Source organism: Brassica oleracea, chromosome C3 (assembly GCF_000695525.1).
Source record: "Brassica oleracea var. oleracea cultivar TO1000 chromosome C3, BOL, whole genome shotgun sequence".
In the NCBI taxonomy this organism is placed as follows: Eukaryota; Viridiplantae; Streptophyta; class Magnoliopsida; order Brassicales; family Brassicaceae; genus Brassica; species Brassica oleracea.
The window spans coordinates 10,178,177-10,200,450 of NC_027750.1; the positions used below are offsets into that span (position 1 = coordinate 10,178,177).

General features: G+C 37.8%; 4 protein-coding genes across 11 annotated transcripts; all 4 read left to right on the forward strand.

Annotated features, from left to right (window-relative positions):
- Positions 1 to 1,153: 1,153 nt before the first annotated feature.
- LOC106336342 (heterogeneous nuclear ribonucleoprotein 1-like) lies at positions 1,154 to 3,118 on the forward strand. Its single transcript, XM_013775147.1, has 2 exons — positions 1,154 to 1,553; positions 1,869 to 3,118. The coding sequence occupies exons 1-2, from the start codon at positions 1,332 to 1,334 to the stop codon at positions 2,832 to 2,834; spliced, it is 1,188 nt and encodes a 395-aa protein (XP_013630601.1). The 5' UTR covers positions 1,154 to 1,331; the 3' UTR covers positions 2,835 to 3,118.
- Positions 3,119 to 4,452: 1,334 nt separating this feature from the next.
- LOC106332724 lies at positions 4,453 to 9,021 on the forward strand. Its single transcript, XM_013771211.1, has 6 exons — positions 4,453 to 5,159; positions 5,242 to 5,912; positions 5,999 to 6,200; positions 6,577 to 7,032; positions 7,111 to 7,297; positions 7,883 to 9,021. Exons 1-6 carry the CDS (start codon positions 4,536 to 4,538, stop codon positions 8,851 to 8,853), a joined length of 3,111 nt encoding a protein of 1,036 aa, XP_013626665.1. The 5' UTR covers positions 4,453 to 4,535; the 3' UTR covers positions 8,854 to 9,021.
- A 1,976-nt stretch (positions 9,022 to 10,997) lies between these two features.
- Positions 10,998 to 12,530, forward strand: LOC106329840 (multiple organellar RNA editing factor 2, chloroplastic). Its single transcript, XM_013768459.1, has 4 exons — positions 10,998 to 11,056; positions 11,144 to 11,241; positions 11,340 to 11,405; positions 12,388 to 12,530. Exons 1-4 carry the CDS (start codon positions 10,998 to 11,000, stop codon positions 12,528 to 12,530), a joined length of 366 nt encoding a protein of 121 aa, XP_013623913.1.
- Positions 12,531 to 14,237: 1,707 nt separating this feature from the next.
- LOC106334760 lies at positions 14,238 to 22,221 on the forward strand. 8 transcript variants are annotated; one of them, XM_013773108.1, is made up of 11 exons: positions 14,238 to 14,370; positions 15,089 to 17,537; positions 17,628 to 17,765; positions 19,304 to 19,360; positions 19,623 to 19,694; positions 20,298 to 20,339; positions 20,429 to 20,518; positions 20,741 to 20,851; positions 20,957 to 21,046; positions 21,140 to 21,219; positions 21,312 to 22,221. In XM_013773108.1, exons 2-11 carry the CDS (start codon positions 15,090 to 15,092, stop codon positions 22,024 to 22,026), a joined length of 3,843 nt encoding a protein of 1,280 aa, XP_013628562.1. In that variant the 5' UTR covers positions 14,238 to 14,370; position 15,089; the 3' UTR covers positions 22,027 to 22,221. The 8 variants fall into 8 exon arrangements, with proteins under 8 accessions (XP_013628562.1, XP_013628564.1, XP_013628569.1 ...); XM_013773110.1 differs by lacking the exon at positions 19,304 to 19,360; XM_013773114.1 differs by lacking the exons at positions 14,238 to 14,370; positions 15,089 to 17,537 and adding an exon at positions 18,747 to 18,822 and having other exon boundaries at positions 17,751 to 17,765; positions 19,594 to 19,694.
- The last annotated feature ends 53 nt before the right edge of the window (positions 22,222 to 22,274 follow it).

Below are 22,274 nucleotides of genomic sequence, written 5' to 3' on the forward strand. Positions count from 1 at the left end.
TAGCTACATTTTTTTTGCTTCATGAGCTTCAGCCTAAGATCGTGTCCTGCGTATGCATCATACTTGACAGCCAATGGAAAGTAGTAAAAATTAACAAGATCATGTCTTGCGTATTTTGACACCACCCTCCATACTTATTCGTTTCTGGTTTGAATCTTTTTCTACTCGCCTAGATATTATTAGCATTAACAAAACTATAACAATGATTTGCTTTTAAGTTTATGCTTCATTCAAGTGTCTTTTGAACATGTTTATATATATTTTTTTTCGTTCAAATTGAACATGTTTATATAAAACATCTATATGATATAAAAATACAATAATAACAAAAAAACAATTTCTCTATTCTATCATATCAAAATGATTGAAAAATTTTCTTCTCAAACTACGAGGCGTACTGATCGATGTTCTTTTCATTCATGCTTTAGACATATCACGTGCGATTCCACATTCTCGATCAAATCGTTTGTGCAGTCTGTCTAATGTACTGTTCAGTTCGAAGTTAGAACCATCTCTTGAATGAGAGTGATATTGATCCTCCGATTCTGACCACTAGTCTCACCGTACGCCGTCCGATATTACAGCTCAATTTTATTGCATCACCCAATTAAAATATAATAGTGTAAAATACTACATCCGTTCCCGAAAGTAAGATGTTTTAGATTTTTTTTTTCTTCCACAAAGATAGATTTTATATATTGATAAGGTACTTTTTTATAATTTTGAGAAACATTAATTGAGAATATTTGAATTGATTAAATTTCATTGGTGAAAAGTTATTGGAAAATGTATAATAAGGTAAAAAATAAATTAAATTATAAACATTTATTAAATTCTTAATAAACGTGCATACTCTAGAAAATCTTACTTTCAGGAACAGAGGGAGTATCTTCTTTACACTTGAAGCATTTATAAAAATAAAAATATACTGTTAACGGAAATAAAATAAAAATATTAATAATAATACAAAATTAAGTGGGTGTTTAATTTTAAAGTATCTTATTTATTTTTTTCAGTGATTATTTCGATTTTGAGAATAACATTTTTGTTATATAACTTGAATTTTTTTTAAAAGGAAATAAAATAAAAGAAGCTAATATTGAAAAGTCTTCTTATTTTATTTTTCCTTAAGCTGATCTCTTTCACTCTCTTTAACCCAATTGGCCACTTTACCACTTTCCAAATCTGTTTTTTTCTTCTCCTTTCTCTCTATTTCACAAACTCAAACCCTAATTTTCTCTCGACACTCAAATTTTCACAGCTCCTTTCCTCTTTCTTCACCGGGGGAGGGATTTGTAGGTGTCGAATCTAGGGTTCCGTATAACGGAGAGATGGAATCAGATCAGGGGAAGCTGTTTATCGGCGGGATTTCATGGGACACCGACGAGAATCTCCTGAAAGAGTACTTCGCCAATTACGGCGAGGTTTTGCAAGTGACGGTGATGCGAGAGAAAGCTACAGGTCGTCCTCGAGGATTCGGATTCGTCGCGTTCTCCGATCCCGCCGTCATTGATAGGGTTCTTCAGGAGAAGCACCACATCGATAACAGAGATGTAAGGTTTCAGAACTTTCTTTGATTAAACTCGAATTCGCACTTGTTTCTGAATTGGGTTTCTCTAGTTTTTGAATATTGATGCCATTAAGATTGCAATTTTTAAGTTTTGACTGTAAAGTTTCATGCTTTGATCTTATTGTCGTGTTCGATTAGCGAAGGTCTCGAATTTGCATTTCTGAATTGGGTTTCTCTATTTTTTTGAATTTGCCAGTAATTGCCACTCTGCCTGTTTCAGTTGGCTGTAAAGTTTCATGCTTTGATCTTGTTGTTGTGTTTGATGTGGTTTTATACTTTTTGTAACATTATATTTTAGGTTGATGTGAAGAGAGCAATGTCTAGAGAAGAGCAGAGTCCTGGTGGAAGACCAGGGGGTTTTAATGCTTCTAGGAGTTTTGATAGCGGCGCTAACGTTCGTACCAAGAAGATATTCGTCGGAGGTTTGCCTCCCGCTTTAACATCAGACGAGTTTCGGGCCTACTTCGAGACGTACGGCCCTGTTAGCGATGCGGTCATTATGATTGACCAGGCAACACAGCGTCCTAGAGGGTTTGGTTTTGTTTCGTTTGACTCTGAAGATTCGGTTGACCTTGTTTTGCACAAGACTTTCCACGATATGAATGGTAAACAAGTAGAAGTCAAAAGAGCTCTTCCTAAAGATGCTAATCCTGGAATAGCTGGGGGAGGGGGTGGTCGCGGTGGCTCTGGAGGTTTCCCGGGGTATGGTGGAAGTGGCTATGAGGGTGGTCGTGTTGATTCGAGTAGTAGATACATGCCGCCTCAAAACGCTGGAAGTGGTTATCCTCCTTATGGTGCTTCTGGGTATGGTACTGGTTATGGTTATGGCAGCAACGGTGTAGGTTACAGCGGTTTTGGAGGGTATGGGAATCCAGCTGGTGCGCCTTACGGGAATCCAGCTGGGTTTGGAAGTGGTCCAAGAAGTTCATGGGGAGGCCAAGCTCCATCGGGTTACGGTAATGTGGGATATGGAAATGCTGCTGCTCCGTGGGTTGGTGGTTCGGGTCCCGGTTCAGCAGTGATGGGTCAAGGAGGAGGTGCTTCTGCAGGTTATGGCTATGGTGGAAATGATTCGTCTTATGGGGCTCCATCTGGTTATGGTGCAGTTGGTGGACGGCCTGGAAGTATGCCTAATAGCCATAGCGGTGGCTATGCTGATGGTTCAGATGGCTCTGGAGGCTATGGGAATCTGAATCACCAAGGGAATGGGCAAGCTGGTTATGGTGGAGGTTATGGAAATGGTAGGCAAGCTCAACAACAGTGATTGGAGGAATACAAACTACTGCAGTGTGGTTTTATCCCTGACCTCTGAAACCTCCACTTCTGGGGCGGTTTGGCCAGGAGGTCTACGCTGGATTATCTGTTTTGTTAGTTTTTAATAAATTGTGTTCAGGCACACTTGATGCTGAGTCGTACTTAGTATTTCCTATGAAGCTGTAGTTTTTTTGTATGTTTGCGTGCTTATTTTATGTTTCTCTATCCTAGTGTTTTGTGTTTAACAGTAACTCCTCCAGATTATCATTATTCATATTTCTTCCTTGCATTCAATTTTTTTTTAAATACTCCTTTGAAGATTCTTACTCTGCTTTCTCTTCTGTTTTGGTGAACATTTCTGCTTCGTACGCAACGGTATCTGAGAAAGTGTTTGTTAGAACAAGAGCTGCAATAAAGCACTTGTGTTATTACAGGAGGAGATACAATAATGTATGTCAAGAAGTTTGCATAGGGGAGATAAGAGAAGGGAAACTTCCTAGTCACAAGATCCATAGGAAGTCTACAACTTGGATCAACGTTGTTCCCTTAAGAGCTATGGTCTTCCTCCTATAAGCTGTAAACGATTTAAATAAAAGGAGATCTTTAGGATAACACACCTCTTTCCTTCTTGTGGGCAGACCGAGTAACAAAAAATGGCGCTGATCTATGCAGAAGGTATAGAAAGCAATTATGTAACTAAGTTTCTCAAGACATTGTCAATGGTTTTGCTGGAATCTAGGATCTAAGAGCAGCTACAATTAAAGTCTAGTATACAAATTTATGGGTGCAATTTGCAAAATTGGATAACACAACAGTCAACAAACCTTTGTTCTGTACTTTTGGATTTGCCACTAAACTCGCTTCCTACTTCTCTAAAAAGGCCACTTCTACTCTGTTTCACACTACTATCAAGTATGTGAATGCTTGAAAACTGTCATGAAAATCCAATTCTTTATAAAAAATGGTTGATCAATGTTGACAAGAGATGAAATCTTCTTCTTTTTTATTTTATTATAATGAGATCCCTATTTTTTTCTCTTGTCACCTCTTTATATCTAATCTCTTTATATTGAAAAAGAGATTAGATATCAAGATCATATCTCAAATGATAACGATGAAAACACATTAATAAAATGAAAAAAAACCGGATCAGTAAAAAAACTAAAATTTGTCTGGAAAAAAACCACAAATTCACTAGCTAACTAAAATTCCCGTTATCTCATATTTTCTTTTTGAATATTTGGCGAATAAGCCCTAAAAATATTACCAAGTTATATGCATCATGGTTTTTGTGAGAAAAAATGAAGAAATAGAAAAAGTTATATGCATCATGCTACCAATATCTACTGCAAATGATTTTTGTAAATTCTATACCATCAACTTGGTTAGCCAAATCGTTTTAACAAGATGAGATTTGGATGGACAAAAAATTACTAGAAATAAGAGATTTGCTAATTCTGGTATTATTTTGTAAAATTCCCTGATTTAACTCACATCCTCTCTCATTCATCAGCACATGAAAAATTTGCTGTAGATTACCTTTATCCAACTTGTCTCATTCCTCTTCCTCTTGTTTTGTTTGTTTGTTAAGTGTTTGCCTTATTTTAAAACAAGAAATGTCATCTCTCTCCCTCTTTCCTCTCTTATTGGACAATCTAATTTTATAAAATCACGTCCAAAGTTTTTTTCCTCCAGCCTCTCCTCCTCCGCCATGAACCATCATCAACGGCGTGAGTCTTTCTCGGTAACTATCTCTAACATGGGAGGTGGTTCGACTGTCGTTTGTCCTAACACCGACCTTCTCTGGCCATTTGGGAAGCTAAGCGGTCTTGATGGTAATGATATACGTGAGACGGCTTACGAGATCTTCTTCACGGCTTGTAGGTCATCACCAGGGTTTGGAGGTAAGACTGCTCTCACATTCTACTCTACGCACAACAACAATGACCATCATGGAGAAGGAGGAGGAGCAGCAGCAACATCAGGAGGCTCACCTGGTGTTGGCTCTGGTTCTGGGTTTGGGTTTTCTGGGAGGAAAGAGGTGGTTACAACCCCGACAAGCCGGGTGAAACGGGCACTAGGGTTGAAAATGCTTAAAAGATCTCCGTCTAGGCGAATGTCTACGATAGGAGCCACTGGAGGAGCCGGGACAACTTCATTGTCACCCGGTAGTGGCTCAGGACATGTAAGCCCTGGAGCCGGGTTCTTGACGGTCCAGCCTTCTCGGCCTAGAAGACCGTTAACATCAGCGGAGATCATGAGACAACAAATGAGGGTGACAGAACAAAGTGATAGTCGGCTTCGTAAAACCTTATTGAGAACGCTTGTTGGTCAAGTAAGTTTGATCGTTCTCTTGCTTGTTATACAAGTTAATAAAAAAACTAACAATAATATAACATGTTTTGTTTTATCTACAGACGGGTAGACGAGCAGAGACGATTATTTTGCCGTTAGAGCTTCTCCGACACTTGAAAACATCAGAGTTCGGCGATGCAAACGAGTACCATGTCTGGCAACGAAGACAACTCAAAGTCCTTGAAGCTGGTCTTCTTCTTCACCCATCGATTCCCCTAGACAAAACCAACAACAACGCAATGCGCTTAAGAGAAATCGTTAGGCAGAGCGAGAACAAAACCATCGACACAAGCAAAACCTCAGACACCATGAGAACACTATGCAACGTAGTCGTGTCTTTATCTTGGCGCAGCACTAATGGAAACCCTAGCGATGTTTGTCACTGGGCTGATGGTTACCCTCTCAACATTCATCTTTATGTAGCACTTCTGCAGTCGATATTCGATGTTAGGGATGAGACATTGGTGCTTGATGAGATCGATGAGCTTCTAGAGCTAATGAAGAAAACTTGGTCAACACTTGGGATCACAAGACCGGTGCATAACCTATGTTTCACTTGGGTTTTGTTTCATCAATATGTAGTGACTTCACAAATGGAACCGGACTTGCTCGGTGCATCCCACGCTATGTTAGCTGAAGTTGCTAATGACGCTAAGAAACTTGACCGTGAAGCCCTCTATGTAAAATTATTGACGTCGACATTGGCCTCTATGCAAGGATGGACCGAGAAAAGGTATTCGATGACTTGATATACAAGCAAAGGAAAATTAATATACTTGAGAACGCTTGGAATCAAAATGTGATTGCTATTTATTTTAGGTTATTGAGCTACCATGATTATTTCCAAAGAGGAAATGTTGGATTGATAGAGAATCTTCTCCCATTGGCGTTATCATCATCAAGAATCTTAGGAGATGATGTGACAATCTCTCAAGGGAAAGGCGATGTGAAACTAATTGATTATTCAGGAGATCGTGTGGACTTTTACATAAGAGCCTCTATTAAAACAGCATTTTCAAAGGTATATTATTGGTAAATATTTTAAATGGCACGAACAAAAATTATGATAAAAATATTACATAAGGTGTTTTTTAAAGATAATATTAATCAAACGGTAAAAGGATTAAATTACTACAAACCCTAAAACCTTACGTTAATCTATCCATTAAATATTAAAATTTAAACATTAATCACTTAAACCAAATCTAAATATAAAATATTTTTAAAATATTTTTTTAATTACTGATAATCTGAGAATTTTTTTCTTGTGTATTATTTTTGGAATAAGAATATGTCTTAGTGATATCCTAATACAGTATATTTCTCTATATTAAACGTTGAAAACAAAATGTTGTTTTATTTGTGTTCTTTAAGGTTATGAAATCTTTTGTTTCTAGGTGATAGAGAACACGAAAGCTAAGATCGCAGCTACAGAGGAAGGAGAGGAAGCAGCTGCAACACTATTGCAGCTAGCTAAGGAAACAGAGGAGTTAGCATTAAGAGAACGTGAATGTTTCAGTCCTATACTCAAGAGATGGCACTCAGTTGCTGCTGGTGTTGCCTCGGTGTCGCTTCACCAATGCTATGGTTCGATCTTGATGCAGTATTTGGCAGGAAGATCGTTTATCTCGAGAGATACTGTTGATGTTTTGCAAACGGCAGGGAAGCTTGAGAAGGTTTTAGTGCAGATGGTGGCTGAAGATACAGAAGAATGCGATGACGGTGGAAAAGGGTTGGTTCGAGAGATGGTTCCTTATGAAGTTGATTCGATAATATTGAGGCTTATAAGACAATGGATTGAAGAGAAGCTAAAGGGAGTTCAAGAGTGTTTGTTTAGAGCAAAAGAAACTGAAGTAAGTAGTAGAGATTTTAACGTTACTTTCATGTGGTTTTTAACTTATATATTGAATGTTTGCTATCTTTCTTTATAGACATGGAACCCAAAGTCCAAATCGGAACCATATGCACAATCTGCAGGAGAAATGATGAAGCTAGCAAAGGATATAATCGATGAGTTTTTTGAAATCCCCATTGGGATTACAGAGGATATAGTTTATGATCTTGCTGAAGGATTGGAACAACTTTTTCAAGAATACACTACCTTTGTTGCATCTTGCGGTAAGCTTAATATCAAAACCATTCTTTAACTTAATGAAATGGCATTCAATTAGTTTTTAGCATTCGGTTTTAGTGTTCGGGTTATTCGGGTTGCGGTGTTTTGAACCTATTTATGAATCAACAATTTTTGGATCGGATCAGATCGGTGTGGGTCTAGCCAGGTTCTGGTGAGTCTTTTTATTTTTATAAATCCAAAACAGAACTAAATTACATATGGCTCAAATTTGGTTCGGGTTTCAACCCAAAAACCGACAAAACCCCAAAAACCCTGGTTAAACCCAAAAGAAGAAAAATATTCGGGTAATATCTTTTACAATAAATTCGGTTAAAAATTTATATCTTTAGATATAGTTGTTTTAAAACTAAATATAACTAAATTTTTTAGATAAATTAATTGTATTTCAGGTATCTGTTCGGTTCTCAGTTTAGTTTTGATTTTTTTTTTTTGGTTTAGAAAAATAGAACCGTTTGGGTTTTGGTAAGTTCCAATCCGGTTTTGGTTCGTTTTTCAGGTCTGGGATAAAATACCCATACCTAATTGCAAGAATATAGTTTTGACTCTCACTTTATTCTTGATTTTGTCAGGATCAAGACAAAGTTACATACCTACATTACCTCCTCTTACAAGATGCAACCGAGATTCAAGATTCCTTAAACTGTGGAAGAGAGCTACACCATGTACCGCCTCCGGAAAAGATTTCAGCCACACTGCACCACCCTCCGACGGGCACCATCCACGGCCTTCCACAAGCCGCGGGACGCAGCGTCTTTACATTCGCCTCAACACATTACATTTCCTAAGCTCACATATCCATTCACTCAACAAAGCACTCTCATTAAACCCGAAGGTAATTCCCGCAACCCGAAAACGTTACCGCCACCGAAACAACAACACCTCATCTTACTTCGACTTCACCTACGCGGGCATCGAATCCGCTTGCCAGCACGTGTCAGAAGTCGCGGCTTACCGTTTGATCTTCCTCGACTCAAACTCTGTTTTCTACGAGAGTCTTTACATAGGAGACGTTACGAACTCGAGGATCAGACCGGCTTTGCGAGTCACGAAACAGAACTTAACGTTAATGTCAGCGATCCTCGCGGACCGGGCTCAAGCGCTAGCGATGAGGGAGGTTATGAAGTCGTCTTTCGAAGCGTTCTTGATGGTCTTGCTCGCTGGGGGCTACTCACGAGTGTTTTACAGGTCGGATCATGGTTTGATCGAGGAAGATTTCGAGAACTTGAAAAGGGTTTTCTGCACTTGTGGTGAAGGGTTGATACCTGAGGAGGTTGTGGATAGAGATGCGGAGATTGTGGAAGGTGTGATTCAGCTGATGAGTCAACCTACGGAACAGCTTATGGAAGATTTTAGTATTGTGACGTGCGAAACAAGTGGAATGGGGATGGTTGGGCCAGGACATAAGCTACCGATGCCTCCGACCACTGGAAGGTGGAACCGGTCGGATGCGAACACTATCTTGAGGGTTCTTTGTCATAGAAACGACCGTGTTGCTAATCGGTTTTTAAAGAAATCATTCCAATTGCCTAAAAGGAGGTGAGAACTGCAAAAAGGAGAAAACAAAAAGAATTCAACTGAATAAAAAAAAAAATGTTTGCGTTGATAATGTAAGCCGTGAACCTAAAAAATATGACCTTTTCGGCTGATTTGTAATGTTTTTTCGTTGTTACAGAGGTTGAAGAAAATTCAACAGAGTTGTCTCATTATTAATTCCGATAAATAGTTTACATTCTTTACATTTTTTTTTTGTGAAATCTTTATAAATGACTCATCCCACATAATTTTCATTCTAAAAATGTACATTCAGTTGCAGCCTCCTTCAAAACGCAGTATTATTATATCTTCAACTCTACTTTTATTTCCAATACAGAATAAAATTTGGAGTAAAATCAAATTTGTTCTATTTTATATTTTGTCTATAATGAAATAAAAATTTGTTTTCTGCACCACTCTCTTTTGCATCTCAAAATGGAATAGGATTTGAGTAAAGATTCAACTTGTAATGGATTTACTCCATTAAAAAACGAATAATAAACTGACAATGTTTTAACTAAGACACACATAGATCGATACTTCAAATCATCCATGAATCTTCTTTACACTTTTATACATCATGCATCTCTGTCAAAATTTGTTTTTATTATCATTTCAAATATGCAAAAATAACTAGAATCATATAGTCTGACTTGGGATGAATTTGTGTTTTGGCCACGTTAACGATTAAGAAAGCATGATAAAAAATTTTGATTATAAAAAATTGATTGATGATTTTGCGAGAAAAAAAGTACTGAAAAATTTATTTGCTAGAAATGATAGCTTATTTAGGGCTCTAATTTTAAATTTTGTAATTGACCTCCAAATGTCAGAGGACTGTCAGTGGATCTCATAACCGCAGTTAAATAACAGGCTTGTGGGTCATAACAAGGAATAGTATCCTTCACTTCATCTTCCTCGACAAAGGACAACGAGGGTTTAAGCTTACAGAAGTCTGTTACACCTTCACTCGACCAGGTTTAAGCTTACAGAAGTCTGTGACACCTTCACTCGACCAAAAGGTCGACCCCCAAAAAAACTCCCCAATTGTTAGCTTCCATGTCGTACACATGAAACACACCTTCAAGATTCTTCTTCTTCTCCCTCAACACAAGTCGCTTGCCGTCGTACATAACCAGGCTCCAGAACTCAAGCTCACATTGCTCCATAAACACGTTCTTGATCTGCCTTGCGAGGGCCCACTTTGCGTTCTCGGCTAGTGTGTAAACTGTAATGTGAGCTGAAAATTTTATTTTTATTAGTCATTAACTTATTACTGTCCAAGAAAATCAAATGATAATATAACTATATATACAAATTTATAAATCTATTAACAAAACAAAAGTAAGGTGAAGTTTTGGCAATTTGCTTAAGGTTAGCGTATGTTATTATGTGTTCTCTCTTTATGGAATTCTGAAAAATGGAAACATCAACTGTAAAAGAAAACCAGAGGCCATACAAATCAAGAAATATATTAAGGATTCTACAATCAAAATAAACTTAGAAATAAATTTCTTTTGCAAGGAGAAAAATTAGTGTAAAATTTACATTAAAAAACATAAAATAATATTTATTTTGCAATGATTATTTATTATACAACGATGAAAAAGATGAAACATTTTTATCTTTTTTTGCTTAAGATGATTGGCTTTTTTTTTTAAACCCTGAAAGAAAGATTTTATTCAACCATGCCAAACTACAACATGACGGGACTGATACAAAGCTGGCGAGTTATACAAACTCCCGAAGACAAAGCCAACGGATCAAGAAACATCCCTAGAGACAGAAGTCGGCGAGTATAAAAACTCTCGGAGACAAAGCAAAATAGTAAAGAAACATTCAAACTTTAGACGAAAGAGAGGCTAATCACTAGAAGGTCTCCAGATCCATAATACTCAATCATACCATACGCACATCGCCACCAAGCCAACCACTCTAAAGGAACACTATCAGGGAAATGCCAGAACAGAGCTGAAGAACAAGAGCTCGATTAGAACCACACTGCTACAAAGCAGAGAGTGAACACCAAGAACCCCACCAGACTCTAAACGGTCGAGATAGTTGCAAGAGAAACAAGGAGCAAAGGCTGAAACTTCACCACGACCATTAGCTAGAGGAGCCAAAACCGAAAATGACATTTTCGTGAATAATATGAACTTGCAGGAGATGATTGATTGTTACGTCCAAACCTTAGCCAAAGTCGTTGGAAGGTTATCATCAATCAATGTGCTCTGTTGATTTGGTGGTGTGATTGGTCTTTCGTGTTTTACTCTGTTGTTGTATGTGATTTGGTTTAGTGAGGAAGATGCGAAGAAACGGATTTACAATGTTTCGTGTGAGAGGTATTTAGGGTTTGGGTGTGAGATTGATGAAGAGACTTCGACTAAGCTTGAAGGTTTTTGTCTTTTATTTACTTACAACTTGTCTCTTATGTGTTAGCTTTTGTGTTGAGTAGTGAATAATGATAAAGTGTGTTGCTTTTGTTTATGATAGGTTTGCCTGGTGTTCTGTTTGTGCTTCCAGATTCTTATGTTGATCCTGAAAACAAAGATTATGGAGGTGATTGTTCTACCTCTTATTCTACTTTCTTTTGGTTTTGGTTTGGTTCTCAAAATGAAGTCTTTGCTAGTGGCATTGACATTGCAAGAGTCTCAGTGCATCTCTCTTTAAATATGAAAGTGATGTTTTGATTAGTCCATCTTGGCGAAGCTAATGAGTCTTTTGGCTATGATTAGCTTTGAATGCTAAAGGACTGACATCAAATAGTTTCTTTAAGTCAATATGTGCAGATAGTTGATACTAATATTTAATCTAGCTGCAAGGGAGTTTAGATGAAAACATATATTGCATGCAGTTCTTGGGTCATGCAAAACAATTTTTAATTATCAGTCCTTCTTGGCGAACCTAACGAGTCTTTTTGAGCTATGATTAGCTTTGAATGCTAATGGACTATCATAAACTTTTTCCGCTTAGCTGATTATTTGCTGATAGTTAATAATATTTATCTAACTGCAAGCTGGTTTAGATGAAAACATATATTGTATGCAACTCTTGGATCATGAAAACAGTTATCAGTCCATCTTGGCGAAGCTAATGAGTCTTATTGTGCTATGATTAGCCTTTGAATGCTAATGGACTGACATTAAATATTTTCTCTTAGCCGATTGGTGCAGATGGGTAAATATTATATCTGGCTGCAGGCCGGTTGAGATGAAACATATATTGCAACCCTTGTTTGCTTTATGCTAAACGAATTTAGCGAGTCTTTTGAGTGATTAGTTTTGATTGCTAAGCCTAAAGGATTGACATCATTTCTCTTGGCCCGGGCACATCAAATTATAGCTTAAAGTCCATCTTGGCAAAGCTAACTAGTCTTTTTTGGGCAATGATTAGCCTTATGCTAATGGACTCGCATTCCAAAATCCCTCAATTACGAGAGATACATCAACTTTCTACATTTGTCGAATTAAACCTCAACTGTTAATCTGGTAAGAGAACATTCACAGTAATTCCTGATTTGTATCTTGTTAATGGGTTGCAGCTGAGCTATTTGTTAACGGAGAGATAGTCCAACGATCACCAGAGAGGCAGAGACGAGTTGAGCCGCAGCCACAGAGAGCCCAAGATAGACCGAGATACAATGACAGAACTCGCTACTCTCGCCGCAAAGAAAACACACGTTGAAGTTAAACTGAAGATGATATACGTTAGTGAATGATAATGGTGGCGATAACCTTGGATATTGTTGAAATGCTAAGTTTTGTTTATATGTAACATTTTTTTTACATAATAATGTAAATTGAAGAGAAGGCATTGGATATTGGGAAACTGGTTTGTATAACCATCAAAAAAATTATAATTCAATCTATAACTAAAAACCCTATATTTTCACTGTTTTCCATGTCTTTTATATAATATTGTCATAATACCCTTCATTGTAACCGGCAAACCTGCACAAAAAAATAAAATAAATTAATAACTATTACATTACAAAAATAATCGTGTCCATTACAGAGTCACACACCATCTCCTAATTATTTGTTTTCTTCTTCTTCTCGGTTTCTTCATCTCCCTTTCAATATCTGCTTTTTTTTTAATATGACGAACACATCGCTGCCACCATTTCCTTTCCACCACCGTCTCCATCCATGTCTCATCACTTCCTCTCACTGTCTCTTCTTCTCCTCCATCTAATGTGGTTGTTTCTTCCCCTCCTTCATCAACTCGAGCACCAGCTTTTCTACTATTCATATCATCTCCTTCGTCTTGTCATTCTTCTCTTTCATTATTCCATTAACTCCACATCCGGTCATTCAGTTGCATACTATTTAACAGAGTTTCTTAACTAATGTAAATGGAATGGACTACTCCTTATATACTATTTATACAGGTTTCATACTATGTCATGTACATTAAAAAAAATTGGCAGCTTGTTATATAGATTATTTTTGAGTTTATAATTCAGTGTCCTGGGTTTAGATTTAGTAATGAGGGATTTGTCTTGGGTTTTGGTATTTAAGCGGGTGGATTGAGTTTAATATTTCATTCCATACAATGGTTAATAAATTAAAAAATTATAGTAAAAAAATTTATAGATTATATTTGGGTTTATAGTTTACCGATTAGTGTTTAGATTTACTAATTAGTGGTTTGGTATATCATTTAGCGGTTGTGTGAGGGTTTAACATGTAGAGGTTAGAGTTCAAGTTGGGGTCCTATACTACTTCGACGATATGGAATAGAACACACATAAACTTTCTCTAAAATATATAGTAAAAAAAATTATAGATTATATTTGGGTTTATAGTTTACTGATTAGGGTTTAGATTTACTAATTAGGAGTTTGGGTATAGTATATAGCGGTTGTGGGTGGGTTTAATACTGAGTACATAGGAATATGGTCACTAAACATGTGACGTGGATGACTTGTTCTTCTTTCCTTTAAAATAATTTTAGACACACTTACCATATATTATACGGATACGTGGACACATAGAACACATCTTTACCGGATAATGGCAGAGGAGAAAGGGGTAACCGGAAGAATTAAGGTGTAAATGTTAGTTTTTTTATTATGTCAAAATCATTGCCATTTACTTAATTTTCATCCAAGAATTGGCTACTCTAGCAAATAAGCCCTTGGATATTTAGGCATAAAAAAAATCGTTTTCCTTTCTAGAGGAAGCTATATGTAATTTTCGTTTCTGAGTTCGGCAGTGGCAAATGGTGTGTGATTATATTTTTCATTATCAAATTTATAGAAGGCTCTTTTGTCATTGTGGAATATACTTTGGGTTAAAATTAAAACTAAATAAAAATAAAGGGAGATCTGGTGATTTCTCAATAAATAAGAGAAAGTTAAACAAGTAGATTTTAAGAAAATATCCAGCAGCCAAAATCTGCTGGGGCGAGTTTTATTGTTCTCTCTCTAATCCATTCCATCGCTCGCGTAAAAGTTGACGAAACTCTCTAAAGGAGGCGCTTTATCTTCGCCGTCGGCGAGGCTATTTCATTTGCTGGAGAGGTGCGACACTTCTTCTCCTTCATTTCTTTGTTCCTTTTCCGTCTCTCGTGACAAGGTTGTTTGTGCTTTCTCTTTGGGTGTGTATAGTCGCGAATCGCGGTAGAATCACACGATTACTTATCCATTTTGACATATCTAGGGTTTGTATCACTGCTGAGAACTTGCTAGTGATTTCAATGTGAAAAATGGGGAGGGGGCTTTGGAGATTTTTCTTCTCTGCGCGCCGTCTGATTGATTCTTTACGTTGTGGATTTGCTTGATGCGTTTAGATTCAGTTGTATCGTTGCTGTAATTTGTATGCTCACCTTGGATGTTTCCGAGGAACTAGTTAAGAAATGGTGCCAGTTTTTAGAGGCGCAACTTTAATATAAACATAAAGGATTTTTTTGTTAAACTTGTTATCACTGGTTGAGATCTATAAACTAATAGAACCTTTTTTGAAGAGTATTGTGCTAGCACATTTATAAGTTGCTGTTACTGTTACTGTTACTGTCTTTATTCATTTTGAAGTTCGGGTTATGATATGTTGCAAGAGATGAGGGAGCACTCTTACTTGACGATGAGATATTGCAATTTGTTAAACAAATTAATGAATCTAGTTATGCGTTGGTTTATTTCTGTCTTTTCGTTTATGATTATCTCTGCTGCTGGTTGTACTTGTTGTTTATTATCTCAAAGGAATAAAATAATCTGCCCTTTTTTTTCCTTGAGGAATCAGGATGAACGAAGTTAGTGATCAAAAGGCAAAGCCTGATGGAGATGAAAAGCATTTCTTTGAAGGATCTGCTGCTCGAACAAGGGCTACAAGCGTTGAGGAGATTATGCTAAGGAGGAAGAGGAAAGAGTCCTTGGAAAATTTAGGAGCTGCTCAGTTACTGGGTAACGATCTTGTTCAGAAGGCTTCTGACGATCATGAGCCTGGAAAAGGGTATGATGAATCCAAGGAAGTGAGTCGTGAAGAAGGAGTTGAGAACAGTTTAAGAAAGAAAGAAGATGCCATTTCTAATTCCAGGGAGGAAAGACAAGATAAATCGAGCGAAGAAGACCAGGTGGGAGCTGTTCAGTTAGTCGGCAACAATGTTGTTGAGAAGGTTTCTGACTATCACGAATCTGAAAAAGGGAATGATAGATCAGAGAAACCGAGGCATGGAGAGCTTGTTAATGACAGTTCAAGAAATAAAGAAGAGGCCATTTCTAGTTCTAAATATGAAAAATTAGATAAAGAGGGCACTGTTGGAGCAGCTACGCTACTGGGTAACGATCTTGGTGAGAAGGTTTCTGACGATCATGCCTCTGAAAAAGGGAATGATAAGTCCAAGAAAGTAAGGCATAAAGATCGTGGCAAGGACAGCTCAAGAAAGAAAGAAGATGCCACTTCTAGTTCTAAGAATGAAGGACCAGATAAACCGAGGAAAGATGACCATGTTGAAGCAGCTCAGTTACTGGGTAATGATCTTGTTGAGAAGGTTTCGGACTGTCGTGCGTCTGACAAAGAGCTTGAAAAATCCAAGAAAGTGAGTTGTGAAAGTGTTAAGGACAGCTCAAGAAAGAAAGAAGGAGCTACTTCTAGATCTAGGGAAGAAAGACTAGATAAACCAATGACAAAGGACCCCGTTGATAAAGTTTCTGACTACCGTGCGTCCAGAAGAGAGCATGACAGATCCAAGAAATTAAGACCTGAAGAACGCGTTAAGGACAGTTCAAAGAAGAAAGAAGACACCATTTCTAGCTCTAGAGAAGAAAAATCGATGAAAGACGATCCTGTAGGAGCAGCTCAATTACTGAGTAACGATCTTGTTGAGAAGGTTTCTGACTATCATGAGTCTAAAAGAGGGTATCATAGATCTGAGAAACTGAGGCGTGAAGAAGATGACAAGGACAGGTTAAGAAAGAAGGTGGACGCCATTTCTAGTTGTAGAGAAGAAAAACTAGATAAACCAACAAAAGAGGAGGAGCCTGCTGGGCATAGAAAACGGAAGGCAGAAGGAGAGGGTTCTAGAACCAAAGAAAAAATAGTGGAAGAACATAGTAAGGATAGACGAATAAAGAAAGAAGAAACTAATTCTAGTTTTAGGGAGGAAAGACCAGATAAAAAGATGAAGAAGGAAGACCTTGCTGCAAACAGAAAAATAAGGGTTGAAGAAGAATTTCCTACAACTGAAACGAAAACAAGGGCATATAGAGATGGGCGTGGTGTGGATACCAGAATGAAGGCAAACAGAGAAAGACCTGCTGAAAAACAGATTCATCCACAGGATGCAAGCCGGGAACAAGGAAGAAATGCTCTTGAAAATTCAGCTGGTAGTAGGAAGCGTCTTAGAAGTCTAGTGGTGGCAGATATACCTCGAAATGAAAATAGTACGAAACCTGACAGTGGAAACAAGAGAAAGAATCAAAATGGAGACCATATGACTAATAGGGAGAGAGATGTGTCAAGGAGGCATGATCCAACAAAAGTTCACGCTGTTGAAGTTTCTGAGCGATCGGAGAAAAGGGAACAGCCCAAATCGGATCGACGTGACATGAGAGAGAGAAGGAGATCAAGAAGTCGAGATCATGGTGGGCAGGAACGGCAGAAAAGGTCATCTCCATTACCAAAGGCTGAAAAGGCTACATCGCGTCATAAAAGAGGCCATGAGGACCGCTCCGAAAATACTGTTAAGGATAGGGCAGGAAAGCATCATTTTAATGATAATGATAACAAATCTAGACGGTATAGTTCTTCCAAAAGTGAACTTGGTGGATACTCACCGCGAAAAAGAAGGGAGGACGCCTCTGTCAAGGCTGCTTCTCCATCTAATCTTCCTTCAGAGAAAAAAGTTGCTAAATGGGATCTTCCACCAACTGTAACTGCTGGCATGTTCTCGAACTCAGGTTTTTCTGGTCTCCAACCAGCCACTCAGACAGCATATCCTACCATGAGCGAGGTTTCCTTGACGCTTTTGAAGCCACAAATAGAGGCATCTTTCAGGACGCCACCAGCAAGGCAGACCACTTCAATTGATTCTGTTCAACTGACCGAATCCACCAGGCGTATGAGGAGACTTTACGCAGAAAATGTGCCAGATTCGGCCTCTGAGAAGTCTCTGATTGAATGCTTCAATGGTTATATGCTATCTTCAGGTTCCAATCACATAAAAGGAAGCGAACCATGTATAAGTTGTATTGTAAGTTTCTGGTGTTTGAATTCCTTATTCATGTCACTCTTGTTATGTTTGTGGAACATAGCTGATGGTATTTCGTTCTTTTAATTGCAGATAAACAAAGAAAAGAGTCAGGCGCTAGTTGAGTTCCTTACACCACAGGATGCTTCTGCTGCACTCTCCTTGGATGGCTGCTCCTTTGCGGGTTCGAACCTCAAAATTCGACGCCCTAAAGACTATGTCAAGACAACAGTAAGAATTCCTTTCTCCAGAACTCTTGCCATCTGCTGCAAATGTGTAACTTTTAATAATCATCTGGTTAATTTTCCAAGCTAGCTCAAATATCTGCATATATCTTTGGTCCCATCAGTAAGATTCAACGGTTATTTTTTTCACTTTCATAACAATTGAGTTTACAACATGCTACTGAGACCTGTATGACTTCTTTTTAATGATTTAAGCCTGAATGCAATTTGTCATTCAATTATTGTGATATGATTGTCCGGTAGAAGTTTATGTTGCATTATTCACGAGTAGTGAGCACCAGTCCTTTTTTGATCCAGACAGAGATTCAAACTAGAAAGATATATCAGACTTTGGAACTTACTAAAACATCTGGACCCATATTTTAGAGTACATAAGCATGGTATTGTCAGTCCACATTTTCGTGTAGTGGTACTTTTTTTTTTGGTTCTGTTGAAGCATCTTGATTGACTATGTTTGCCTTTTAATTTCTATAGTCAGGGAAATTAGTAGACTTCTTTATCATCATCGATTAATGTGTGATACAGTCTCAGATTTGTATACTTGTGCCACTGCTTAATTCTCCTTTATTGGACCAAAAAAAATACTCATTGCCATGTCTTTGAAGGAAGTCTCGATGGAAGCATTATGCCACTAGTTTATAAACTATGTATAGCTACTTGAGTTCAATGAATGGAAGATAGTTAATATATCACACTTGTTGTTCTTACATCTTTAGGCATTTATGGTGGGAAACATATGGTTTGGGTTAGTTGATTATGGCTAATCCTAGCGATTTTTCCCAAGGATGCCCTTTGACTCTGAGAATAGAAATTTGGACGTCGTTAATGTAAACTATTTCATGGGTGAAAGGAATAGGCGGCACCGAGAGTTACTGTAGTTTATGGATTCATGCACTTGAAATAATATGTTTTCAAGCCACATGTGAAATCGTATTCTGACTGTGGTGTGTTGGAATCTCTTAAATAGGGTGTTTATGTTGGGTATGTCATATTTCACATTCAGGAGGCTGATGAAGCTGTCTGCTAAATAAGAAGACTCCCAGGTGTAGTGACGAGTTTATTGTGTTTCAAGTTCCTTTGCATTTTTCTTCTCCCTTTTGGGCTTTGGGGAATTTATAAAAATCATCCTTATGATTCCTGTGTGAATCTTGGTTTACCGTTCTTGTGTTCTTTGATCCTTTTATAATACCATATCAGGCTGCTTTGTCTTCGTTTTTCTCCGTACTGATTGTTGTTGTAGGAATACTCGCATACGCAGTTAAAAACCTGCCTAGGATGCTCTTTTTTCTTTTATTTCTTTCATCTGTTTGGTTATATCTGTGTTTTATTCGTAGCAGGATCAGATACTTTGTGTTGATTGTTATCTCGATGCTTTCGTGATATAGCTCTAAGAATTACATTTATGTCCTAAACTTTTACCTCCATCTCTTGAATGGATATGTGTTCCATTGCTGATGATCAACTTTCTTGTAAATGGATATGTGTTCCATTGCTGATGATCAACTTTCTTGTAAATGGTAAAAGATACGCAGATTACCTTTGCATAAAGCTATCATTAATGAGATGTGGAGCCCTAACAAGGTGGAACAACAACCCTATGCTTGAGCCTAATGACTGATGATTTTTTGTATTTGTTCTTCATCTTTGATTAGTTGTTTCTGTGATTTTTGGTTGAGAGTAGCTATAGGAAAGTTTTTGAAAACTGACTGGATTATCAAGGCTGTAGAGACTGTGTTCTACTTGGCCTTGTAAACCAGTACTGTGCTTTTTGCTATGATTTCTGAGCTATGTTATGGTTACCATACATGAAGCAGGTTTTCAGACGGTTGCTATTTTCATGCAGAGCGGTGAATTGGAGAAAAAGGAGCCAGCCACAAATGCACTAAGTGACAATGTGGAGGACTCATCGAACAAGGTAGAAATTAATGCCCTAAATTAGCTTCTTCTGACAGTGGGTAAAACCTTTTATATTGACAACGAATGTAGAATTTATTTTAAATATCTCTAAACATATTTATTTTTATAAGATAACAGTATAGGTCAGTGAACCATGGTTTATAGTTCAGATCAAATTTTAAGTATGTGCACATAGTTTTATGCCACAAAAAAAACCTTGCTCTAGAGACCCAAACATTGGCATATGTAAATTTGACTTTGCATTTCCATTCATGATGGAGCATATCTTGGAATTTTCCAGCACGTTTATCATGCTGACAGGTTTTATCCCTTTCCCGTTTAATTCGTTGTAGTAGTTTAAAATGAAGATTTTAGAATATCAACTTTCTTGTTAACTTTCGCTGGTATTGGTAGGTGTTACGATTAAAAACTTGTTCATATTGGTTCAACTTGGGAAGCCATATCAGACCACCTGACGAAAAATATAATTGAAATTCTCTCTGCATCTACGGCATCTTTATAGTTGATTATGTTAAAAGCGTTAATCTTTTTTTTGGATTTGCGTGCTATTAATTTATTTTTTACTTCAAGCTTGCTGTTGATTCTAATATACCTGTTGCAGATCTTTATTGGTGGATTTCCAAAAGCAATTTCATCCGAAATGGTATGATTAACTGTAATCCTTTGAAAACTTTTGACACGTTCAGTCTCAAATTCAAGGATTTTTATGATCCTTCTTTGTTGCTTTTTCAGCTAAAGGAGATTGTCAGTGTCTTTGGACCTTTAAATGCATACCGGTTCGTGATCAACAATGATCTCAATCAGCGATGCGCTTTCCTAGAGGTTAGAAGATGCTCTTATCTTGGCTTTCTCGGTGGCTAATATTTAATATCACTCTATAATCTATATGTGCCATCAAGTTCAACTCAGATACCCATCATAATCTGCCAGCTTGACGTAATTATTGTGATTGTTTCGTAAAGTTGAAGATACTATTAATGAATGTGACTGTAGTTCCAAATATCCGCATATGTTTTTAACTCTGATTACAATTTTATACCGCAGTACATTGATGGATCTGTTACCCCCAAAGCTTGTGCCGGCCTTAATGGTATGAAGTTAGGTGGCAGTGTAATAACTGCCGTTTGTGCACTTCCTGATTCGTCATCTGTAGCGGTAATTCAGTGACCCAACGTTACTTTTTTTGGTTAGTTCATGTTCTGTTTGAATGGTTTTGCTTTAGTTACTTGTGAGAGTGATGTTGTATATATTGTGTTGCAGTCTGATGAGAATCCACCATTCTATGGGATACCTGAGCATGCAAAACCACTTCTTGGCAAACCTAAGCATATCCTAAAGCTTAAGAACTTGGTGAGGATAGATTGCCTTTTTTTCTTGTGAACATCACCCGCAAAAAGTTTGCGAGGATATATTATTAAAATTCTATTCTTACTTGTTTGACAGGTTGACCCAGAAGATCTGCCATTGCTGTCTGTGCCAGAAATGAAAGAAATTCTGGAGGATGTACGGCTCGAATGTGCCAGGTTAAGCTCTGTGATTGTTGTTCCCATGAGTTCATTGAGCTCTAAAAAGCTAGTAAATTAAGAGACAGACCTCTGCGTCTTATTGTGTGCAGGTTTGGTGTTATTAAGTCGATAAACATCGTGAAACATGAGAGCAAAGATATTAGTGGCTCAAACACAGATGCATCGTTGAACCAAGAATCTAAAGAAATGAATGTGTCAGTGATTCAGGAGAAAGACGAGATATCCGAGAAAGTGGATGACACTGCAGATAATGTAGATTCTGGAGAAGTTGTAAGGTCAGACAGTTCGACGGGTGCAGACAAGTTTTGTGAACCGTGCTCAGTTACTGCGCTTGAGACAATCAGTCAAGCAAATGAAGATCGCGACTCTACCGAACAAGGAAATTCTGAGAAGCTTGTCGGGGAAAGTGAGGCAGCGATTCCGCAAGAAGAAGTAGGATCAGCTCGTGCTCAAGACGATGCAGAGATTCCACAAGAAGAAGTAGGATCAGCACGTGGTCAAGATGACCCAGAGATTCCGCAAGAAGACGTAGGATCAGTTCGTGCACAAGATGAGCCAGAGAATCAGCTAGAAGTAGGATCAGCTCGTGCCGTGAAGACGAGATGGGATAGTGGCGACAAGATAGAGGAAGAACAAGACCCGGAGGATGTCTTTGAGCCGGGCTGTATCTTCATTGAGTACGGAAGACCAGAAGCCACACGCGTTGCAGCTCATTCCTTGCACGGACGGCTCTACGACAACAGGATTGTGAAAGCGGAATACGTTTCTAAAGAGCTTTACAAAATCAGGTTCCCACGTGGGTAGATAAAGAATCCTCACCACAAGAAAATGACTAGTAATCTGATTCTTCTTTATTTTGGCAACATACATACCGTTTCAAACCGGGGTCAGAGACCGTTTGAATTTCTTAACTCTTATTGTGTCAACTTTAGAGTTATTTTAAAGGATATAAAAATTGAACACACTTGAAGATATCTCTTTATAATAATTTAAGATTGATCAGAGGTTGGCTTTCCGTCACCACCACCACCTGTGTATTAGTTATTTTTCTG